This window comes from Cebidichthys violaceus, unplaced genomic scaffold (assembly GCF_023349555.1).
Source record: "Cebidichthys violaceus isolate CVI_PGR_0920_01 unplaced genomic scaffold, fCebVio1.0.p SCAF_11, whole genome shotgun sequence".
In the NCBI taxonomy this organism is placed as follows: Eukaryota; Metazoa; Chordata; class Actinopteri; order Perciformes; family Stichaeidae; genus Cebidichthys; species Cebidichthys violaceus.
This window is the reverse complement of record NW_027176274.1, coordinates 7,781,250-7,791,638: the sequence shown is the minus strand read 5'-3', so window position 1 is coordinate 7,791,638 and position 10,389 is coordinate 7,781,250. Positions and strand designations below refer to the sequence as shown.

At 42.5% G+C, this 10,389-nt stretch overlaps 1 protein-coding gene across 1 annotated transcript in view; it reads left to right on the top strand.

Annotated features, from left to right (window-relative positions):
• The first annotated feature begins 1,653 nt into the window (after nt 1-1,653).
• The window catches only part of LOC137889938 (receptor tyrosine-protein kinase erbB-4-like), a 286,634-nt gene continuing 277,898 nt past the window's right edge, over nt 1,654-10,389 (top strand). The window contains exon 1 of the mRNA XM_068733985.1: nt 1,654-2,011. Within this exon, the coding sequence (XP_068590086.1) occupies nt 1,933-2,011 (79 nt within the window). The 5' untranslated portion in view covers nt 1,654-1,932. The remainder of the gene's footprint in view (nt 2,012-10,389) is intronic.

The following is a 10,389-nucleotide window of genomic DNA, read 5'->3' as shown; positions in this document are numbered from 1 at the left end:
AGCCTTTTGACTTTCTTCAAAGTGAAAACTGTCTGCATCCCATTTTCTTAAAGTGTTAGGAACACTTAGCTCAGGAGGGTTCAGTTTACTATTCCAGGATCAGAAAAAGCACCGGGCCAGGCAGTGTGTGTGGTTTGTGTGTGTGTGTGTGTGTGTGTGTGTGTGTGTGTGTGTGTGTGTGTGTGTGTGTGTGTGTATGTGTGTGTGTTGGCGAGTGGTATGCCTTCCTATTGGATGCAAATATAGCCTTGAATGATTTCTGGGGAGGAGTGACCTGCCTATAACTAAAATAAGGATGTTTATAGACTTGAGTAGATTATTGCTCAGGCATATACTTTGATGTAATGGAAAATCAAAAGAAAGGTAAATTGCCTCCTCCAGTCATAATAAATTATAACAACCACTTGCAGGAAAGCACAAGCATTATACTTTTGACCCTTAACACACTGATAAAAGTTGCCTGTAATGGTACATGTTATGGTGCTACATATCAAATATAATATAACCATGCACTTATTTTAACCAAATGAATAAACTTCAGGACTAAAGATGTTAAATTAATGAATCTAATAAATACATTTATTATAGTCAGTTGCACTTGATTCACCTTACTGATAAACCTAGCATAAGCCTTTGTGTGTGTGTGTGTGTGTGTGTGTGTGTGTGTGTGTGTGTGTGTGTGTGTGTGGGGGGGGTGGGGGGGGGTATGTTGAGAGAACTTAGGGTGGTGGGACACTCAGAGTGGAGGATTCTTGTCCAGATGTGTGGGCATATTGTGACCCCAGGAGGTGTTCACCCTTCTCTTAAAGTGTGAAAGCAGGCAGCAGCTGGTTCCGAAAATAATAACCTTTAGTCACATTGTTTCCTATGCTCCCATTATCTTAGTTATTTTTCTGTCACCGCAAAGTCACTGCTTTCAAACTATTACAAAAAGCTCAGTGAGCACAATACTATCACGATCTAAACGTTCTATTTGACTTTTATTTGTGTCATTTACACTGAGCCACCCCTGGGGAAATGATTACCCTGAATATACAGAGAGATATCGCCTACAACAGTAATGAACTCTGATAACTGAGGAAAAATGGAAATGTTTGCTTTAGATGAAACCATGAAAACAACAGATATAAGAAACAAATATTCAGAATCACAGGATCAACGGCAAAATGACAGTTTAATTCACTATAAAACTGATAATAATAAAATGTATTCTAGCATTGGCATCACTCTCCCTGCACTCCCAGAGTACAGTGCTGACAGCTCAGTTCAGTATTAAATCAACAACACCTCCAATATGAGACTATATCTTATCGAATATGGATACCATCTTCCAAAGCGCATGGGAAAGCCACCTATAAGTCATATGCAGCTCTGTTTCACCCATTACACCTATAAATCCTTCTCGCAGCATTCATCTCGGCTGTGTTCGGTGTGACAGGTGCAACGGAGCCGACGCACAAATTCATGGGGTTTTGGCATCCTGTGTCAACCAATGGCAGCGCTTCAGGAGTTGTGGCTGGCGGGGTTTCGGGTGACTGTCGTGTACCTGTGCCAATCACGGAGCCAGTAGGCGGGGCTCAGGGGCTCGGAGGTGTGTCTGAAGAATACGAGTCTACAGCTGCATACTGTATCCAAGTCGGGGAGTAATGGCACGAGTAGTGCTTTATACTGTTTAGACAAGCTTTACAGTGCGCGTAGGAAACTTAACATTCAACTCTTTGTGCTCTCACGTCAGTCACTAATTTGGCCTGCCGGCACCGAGAGGCGAGGCGGAAGACTGTCGGACAAATTGTAAACTTAGTCAAGAGCGACTAAAGTCCCCAAAAACTCACAAGCTGAAGAGGCTTCAAACGCCAACGATTCATCCTTTCTGACAAAAAGGATACGCTGCTGGACATGTGAATTTAAAGGAGATACTCGCCAAGCACAACAATGAAACCAACGACTGCCCCGTGTTGCTTCGGCTTTCTCCTGACTTGCCTCTTGTTCGGGTCGAGCTCTTCGCAATCAGGTGAGTAGACGGCATCCGTGTGCTCCACGGTGCGCAGTTCTGTGTGTCCGTGGAGCTGCTCGGCGCGCGCTGAGCGCAGTGGCATAGTTACTATCCGTGGAGCATACTTTTCCCTTTACTGTTGTTGATTTCATGTATGTAACATAGGGTGTTCCTCCGCCTCTTGCTGTCATTTCAACTGTCAGTCAGCATCATAATGTTAGGAAGCGTCTAAAATGGGCTGACGTACACAGAGAGAGAGACAGCACATGCTGGAACACAGGTGCTGGTTTGAGCAGATGGCAGGTTGTAGCGGGACATATCTGTTGTGATGAGCTGAATGAATCAATGCCAGGGACTTGCTCTGTCTTCTTCGTGCACAGAGCGGCACTGTTGAATTTGAGAGGGGAACGGAGAGCATTTATTGTCCATTGCACGTGTCCTTTACACACAGTGTGGACAAACACGGAGGAGTGACAGCCTCGCTTTACAACAGGCTACTGTGCTCTTGTCTTCCCTCCTGTGGCTAAACAGGCTGTCTAATGCTCGACTGTGTTTCAAAAGTTCCCTCTTGCCTGTGTCCTCTCCCTGGTAAACATGACAGTAGGGATAATATCATGTAACTCCTGCATCGTTTTTTTTCTTCATTTATTTTGAATATCGGTGTCAGTGAATTTGATCAACTACTTTAAATTGAATGTCCTGCAGTGGCTGCCTTGGAAATAGTCTATTGTTGTGTTTCGTACTGATCCTCTCGCACCTGAGCAAACGGTGATAACAGTGGACGACATTCATCCGTATGCATTCTGTAAACGGGATCAAAGCGAAGCGGATTACCATGAAATTACATTATTCCCCATTTTATAGTGAGTCCCTTCGGGGATTCCGTGGACCACAGTTTGACAATCTGCGCTGTAGCGCACAGGACTTTCTCAGTGACAGTGGCAGTACCGTGTGCACAGTGCAGCGGCGCTCTTTACGCACAGGGGAGCATAGGTGCGCTCACCGTCTCTCTGTGTGTGTGTGTGTGTGTGTGTGTGTGTGTGTGTGTGTGTGTGTGTGTGTGTGTGTGTGTGTGTGTGTGTGTTTGTGTGTGAGAAAGAGATCGAAGGGCTTGTAAATAACATGTCCATAATTCACACACGTTCGCTTCCTTTATCCATTCTTTAGTTCTTTCTCTGTTTTTTTTATCGATGGTCTTTACACCCAGTGCCAGTCCGCTGTGTCTAATGGCAGTTTTCTGTGAGTGACAGGAAAAAGAAAACCGTAAGCAACGTATTCACATGAATAAATAAATGCACCCAATAATAGCGTAATATCTCAAAATCGTCTTAAAAGTCGTTGAATTAAATTGTTCAAGCAAGTGTTGAAAATCTGCAATGGATGTGAGATCATTGCACTATATTCATACGGTGTCACATTTATTTATTTTTATTTTACGAGTGGATAGTTCTGTCCCATTGCACCTGGGCTTAATGTTTAAACATCTTAAATAAGTGAAACTGTTTTCCCAACAATTGTAGGTACAATAGCACATTGTTTGACTTGAAGACATATTTTGAGACATATTTTGCTGTGCATTATTACCAGTGAAAGCGTAATGCGCGGACCCACATCTGTAACGTATGGCCAATGCGATCTGATTCCAGTAAAAGGAACAGAGTATGATTGAATTAAAAGGTTGGATGCGGTTTCGAGAGGGACTAGGGGGGATGCGTGTCCTCCTGTCATTTTACGCACATAACATTTCTCTATGTGACAATGATGAGAAAGTCAAATGAATCATCCCTCACTCGTTCCGTTCCATAAAAAGAGAATGCATTATTTGCCTCAGACGTTGTGCGAAGGAAATGGCGGCTAATTAACGAAACAATTTGGTTTTAGATTTGAGGGTAATTTTGGGCAGATTAGAAAAAAAATATCCGTCGTTTGAGTAAATTTCGACTTGTCAAGAACGTTGTTTTGCAGTGTTTGTTCAAACAAGCGGTATTATGTTAAAAAATGTTTTTTATTCTATCAGAACAAATAGACAATCAAAGGATTCCCTTTAGCGCTACCTGCGTTTCAATAACTTCCCAGATGAATTTCTTGGAAACGGGACAATCCAGCTCGGCGATCAACAGTGGTGACGGTCGCCACATGCTGATCGCGTGCCCCGGTGGAGCTCTAAACTCTTCTAAAACGTGGACGTGGAAGTTAAAGGAACACAAAAGAGAGCCAGAGACAAGCGCAAAAAGAGCGGACCATGCACGTATGGTCGTACACGCGGGTTAAGTTCTGCATGTGAGCAGGAAAGGCAGAGAAAAGCAACGTAATATAATGTGTGTGTGTGTGTGTGTGTGTGTGTGTGTGTGTGTGTGTGTGTGTGTGTGTGTGTGTGTGTGTTTGTGTGTGTGTGTTTGTGTGTGTGTGTGTGTGTGTGTGTGTGTGTGTGTGTGTGTGTAGATGTGTGTGTGTGTGTAGATGTGTGCGCTCGCGCGCGCGAACGAGTATAGTTGTCTGGCAGTGTTGGATTCGCTTTTGTATGCATGCTCTACATGGCTTTTCATGAAGCAGGCAACTTAAAAAAACAAAACACGCACTTATTGCGCCATTGCTTTCTCTATAAGGTTCACTGATGCAACCTACAATCTCTCTTAAGGAGTCATTAAAAACGTAATACTCCATTCCTGAGTGTTACCTTTCAGCAACTGTGAAAATCAGGGCCCGTTCTAGACCAACACAAGTTTTTGTATATTGCCGAGGGGCTTTCACGTTCTGTAACTTTCCCAGGGGAATCTTGCAATCCTAAAATCGAACACAACAATCACCTAAACTGGAGTTAAGGGGCTCACGTGACAGCAGGACCGCATGTCTGCAATATGTGTGTTCCACAGAGTCCCTGAACCGCTCCTTCATTTGACTGCAGCAGTACACTGGAGCTGGAAGATAGAGGTGGGGAATGCATACAGCTGCTGATTCTGAACCATATGGCCACATTCCAAAACTCTATTTGTGTTTATGAATATTCATAGGTTTTGTGCGCAGGAGCACAGGCAAGTCATCTGTTCCGAACGCAACTGTGTATGTGTGGAGTGGGTTTTCAATTAGCATGTAGATAAACATCCTTAAATGACCTTGTTTTACAGCTCTCAGCAGTTTCCTCTTTGCTCTGACTGAAAATTTAGTTTGATTGTTAAGGATTCTACTCGAGAGAGGGATGGACTGCCTTCTAAAACTTAATTGTTGAACGATAGTTTGATGGCTACACTTTGCCGCATCCTTGATTTTATAGAGGCCCCGCTGTTTATTGGACTGAAATGGACAGTGCAGTTCCACAGTGAAGCATGACAGAATGTTTACAAGGGGTCGAGTGGGGCACGCAGAGAGACTCTCCTAAAAAAGGAGCATTTTTTTCTTCTCTTTTGCACTTTTTGCACTTCTCGTACACTATTTTTTATGTATTTTCTTTTCTTCCAGTCTGAAGCACAGGGAAAGAATGGTGTCATATTTAGCGGCCCACACGGCTCCGCTTCACCACAAAGCCCTCTTGCAGTCATATCTTAGCCTGCTGTCACCTGATAAAGGAGCTTTGACCCTCCACCGCCACCAGGCTTTTTTATTAGAAGAATGGCAGTCTTTGATTAGGTGGTGATCCACTTCCATTTGTTGGATAAAGGAATGTGAACCTTTGTGCTTTTATCTCCTCTGTGTCTGTCGGGGTGAGAGATGAGGACCAACTTAAGGCCATCGATCCGCTTTATGGAGAAATCTGTGAAACTAATGCAATCTAAATCTTCCTTGATCGCTTTTATAAATCGTCAAGAAGTGTTTTCAGATGTAGATAATGGCATTATTGTTTCCTCCTTTCTGGTGAGTTTTTGTTGATTTTTCCTTTCAGTAAGTGACTAAAATACATACCAATACTGTCCTATTGCCCGTACCTTGCCGTAAGTTACTGACAGCCAAAAGAAAAAAAATAGCCTCAAGACAGTTGCTGCTAAAAAGAAATTCTAACCATTTTTATTGTGCTTTCTTCTCCTGGGGACTTCACCCTGCAGTCAGATAACGAATAAAATACCTTCTGTTTGTGTAATCTAGACTGTAGTTTCATTGTGAGAAGAGTGGAAACCATTAAGTTTCCTATAAAGCTCTACACTTCTCAACAAACAAATCGCTTTCAAACCGCTGGCATCAATAATACATGTGTAGCACCCACAATGCTGTTGTGTACAGTGACCCACTCAAAAGTGAATCTATGACCTTATTGTCCATAATGGTGTTTTTTTGGTTTTTATTCTGCTATGATATTGCTGTAATATTCTTTAATTACCTCCACAGGGACTTATGTCTATTATATTTGTATCAAATTCTTTCAAAATGTATTCAAATTACCATATATGGCTTTGTTTAGGATGACAAATGGGATTGTATCATTCATTTTTTTTTCATTCTGAAAACACAACTGCAGACATTGTTTTCCAGTTTGATTTGTTGATGGGCTCATAACCAGTCTGCAGAAATGATTGGATCATATCCTGTGTGACCTTTACAAGCGCTGTGCCCTCATTCATCACCTGCAGATATGAATGCACCATACATGTGCATGTGCCTTGCCATGCATCACTATCGGCTCAGCTAATAAATGTCCTTTTTGTGAAGGATGTCGTAATTGGATTGAAGCTTCACGCATGTCTGTACATGCTTAATTTGGCCAGCTGTTTATCATGTGTGTATTTAAAATGCAAATTCTATGTTTGAAGCATGCTTTACAAGCAATTAGTTTACTGCAGATTTGATAGGGTCTGTTCAAAACGGAATGCTTTATGCTGTTTTTCACTGCCTCTATGTCTCTCTGCTTTTTATGGTTTCTCTTTTTGCTTGCTGTAAATTGAGCGAGCTTTGAGTTTTTGTGTGCAAGAGAATGAAAGGGAAAGGAGCAGGAGAGAGAGACACGCAAATAGAAATACTGATAGCCTCTGTGCAACACAGGCCCTGAGTGCTGAATACACAGCATCCAAAGACCTTCATTAAAAAGGTAGTGCAAACAAACCCCAAAAACAGTCATATACACAAACACAAGCAATATCTTTGACAATATACCACAGCTAGTTTAGACAGATTGGGGACTTGAGTTTCAGTAGCGGGGAAATCTATTCAGTTGGCAAATGTGCGTTTAGGGCCACCAAGAAGAGCTCGCAGCATGAAAAAAACAATACGATTCTCAGGGCTTCTGCTACCATTCAGCCTTTCTGAGTGTGTTGAAATGGGATCGACACAAGCAACAGTCAAAGACAAGAGGCTAAACTAAGCGGTTTCATCTACAGTCACCTCTGCTGCAAGGCTGAAGTCTGTCGGTTGGGCTAAATAAGTTATTTGTTCAAAAAGAAAAGTCTGTTATTTTTGAAATGTTAAAACATTTGCACAAAATGTTGACTCAAACAGCAAGCAAGTAAAGCAAAGACCAAAACCTTACCCTATCTCAGTTTCGCACAACTTTTCTCAGAGATATATGGAAACGATGATATACAAATTTGTGTTTTTGCTAGATTTTAAAGAAACAGTTATTAAACATTTTCAATGTATCCTCATACAGCGGTTTGTACGCTATTTTACGAAAAAGTTACTCCTCAAGTTCCGCAACACGTGTCAATTTCCGCTCCTTGCATGCATACAGTCTTTTCAAAATCAACTCCCGTCTTCGAACAGCAGTCTTTTGGCTGAAAGACCTCCCCTCCACCCCTAGCGCCCTGTGTGTGTTTTTTGAGATCTTTATACTTCCTGCTTCATGATAACGTGGATCGGATTTGAATTTGACTTTGTTGGATATCTATGAATGACAACGCATTCATTTTCATAGGTATAGCTACGGACGCTAAATGAAAACAGACTGTTTTTTGATAGGATTCACATCAAGTTGTCTGTCAGTGTGGACTGGTGCCAGCGTGCCTCACACGTTGGTGAACACACTCTTTGCACACTTACCCACGCACACATGCTGTCTTCACCCTGGGCCATCGTTCTGAGGTATAATGCAAATGAGCGAGATTCAGGCCCACCCTCGCTCCTATGTTCGCTAGACAATGTAGATGTCGGGAGTCTGAACGCATCATGTATGTCTGTCGGTTTTTGTGACTTCTGATCCCCTTTGTTGTCGCTGCTCCTCTTCTCACAATAAGCCCGTCTGTCCTCCGCATCTTTCTGAAGGGCTGCAGAAGGCTGTCAGGCACCGACCCCTTTGACAACCATATTTTGAGGGCTTCAAAATGTAGTGACAAAGGGTCTGGGAAAACATGCGCATAGCCTGCATGTGTGTTGATGTGTGCGCCGACTGTGTCTGTCAGTGTTTGTTTGCACGGCTGCATGGTTGGAGGGATAGAGGGTGACTGACAGACTAACCGAGCTCCAGAGACTCTCCCTCTCTGCTCCAGTGTCTGCTTGTTCCTCTTCCTCCACCCACCCTCTGTCTTCATCCGTGGCTTTGTAAGCCTCCGCATAATGTGGTAGCATTATAATGACAATGGAAATTATGGCTAATCTTTGTTAAGACACACTCATTACCACCGCGTTTCAGAAAAGGAGTCCAATGATAAGAGTTGGTCTGCCATGTTTTTTTTTCTCTCTCTCTGAAGCGACAGCCTGACATATTGGAGTGATGTGTTTTATTCTCACTTTTTTTGTGAATTTTTTCTATTTCTGCGCAAAGTTAATAATGGTGGCAAACATATGAAAGGATGATAATAGGCTGACAACTTGGGCATGAAAGACTAGCTCCACCTTCAAACAAGCTTTTCATGCCGTTCTGTATGTGGGTGTTAAAGGGCTGATTTCTCTTGACTCTCTCTCCCTCTCTGTCTCTTTCCTCTTTTAGTAATCCCCTTATAAAATATTCATAGCTAATCTGCATTTACAATGTAATTACAGACAGGCTTTGAGTGATATCGGATATGGCCGGCGGAACACACGCTTCATGCAAAATCTTTGATTTGTGTGCCTGAATAAATACAAAACAGGCTTGGGGTTAAGGTTCAAAGTAAATTTTTAATAAATTCAAACACATCAAACATTTTTTGAAACTAGTCAGTCTGTACAATTGTAGTAAGAATTGCCATTTTCTTTCATGCCAAGAACTCACAATGTAATGTTACATTTTAGTGTATACTTTTCCTTGGGACTTTGTATTGGAATGTAGTTACTTGGCCCTTTCACAAGGCCTGTTCAAGGCAGGACTGTTCTGTATGGAAGGTACAGAGGTGGAATTGGGGGACAGAGCTGTTCCGCCGCTAAGCCTGCACAGGGGGTGGTCACATTGCCGAGCCGACGTCTGTGTGAAAAGGGACAGTCGGTAGGCGGAACGCAGATGCTGTTGTGTTCAATGTCATGCCTCTTTTGCTCCCGTGATGCCGGCGCGCTATCTGAAACCACTGGGCCGCTGTTGTTTGGTTCAGTGTGAAAAGCAAAGCCGACAAATGGGCGGTATTGCGGAATCTCCGAGTTAAAGGGGCTACTGTAAATTGCTGTTGCGGTGCACACAGTCGTTATGATAGCTTCCAGCAGAATGAAATGCGAAACGAAGCTATCCCTTCTGTCTTTCTGTTTTGGCCCCATTGCTCAAACCCCCCGTTCCCATCTTTTGGGCGCTGCTTGCCTCTGTTTAGTGCTAATGGAGCGGTGTGCCCTGTATGCTATTCTTGCAGGTCGATTTTTCACTTGTGTTAGAGGAGAGGGAGGGTGGCGTCCTTTTAAATGAAGCACTTGGCGTTTGTGACCTGTAATAAATGAGTTTGCAGTCAGTCATGGCAGCTGTAAGGAGACATCTGGGAGAGAGAGAGAGAGAGAGAGAGAGAGAGAGAGAGAGAGAGAGAGAGAGAGAGAGAGAGAGAGAGAGAGAGAGAGAGAGAGAGATTCAGACTGTACGGGGTAACTGTTTATCTATGCACGGATGAAAAATGGCTGCACCAAACATGCTCACTTTAAAAAAAAAAAAAAAAAAATTCTATTGTTAATTTTTTTGCTATTCACATGTGACAGGGAATGAAGAAACTGAAAGCTTATACGATGGATAATCTTACCGTACTACCATCAGGATTAATTTTTGATATCACCACTGAATATCATAGCCGAAAATTGTAAAATTGAGTACAGTGTAGCGCATATTAAGTCTATGTCTGAGTATTAGGCAATATTCGGAAGCTGCAGTAGTCAATTCCTAACACACGTTAGACGTTACATTTATTTTGATAATACATGTGATCATCTTTTTTGTGTGCTTTTTTGGAGTATTTTTAAAGGCTGTGGTCTTATTTTTGCTTTAAAATCTCTTACAGGCATACCACCCTCTGGGGTTACTGTATAAATACTAACATATCAGTTGATTTCACAGAACTCCTTTGGGAGTTTTTTTTTTAATTAGGATATTG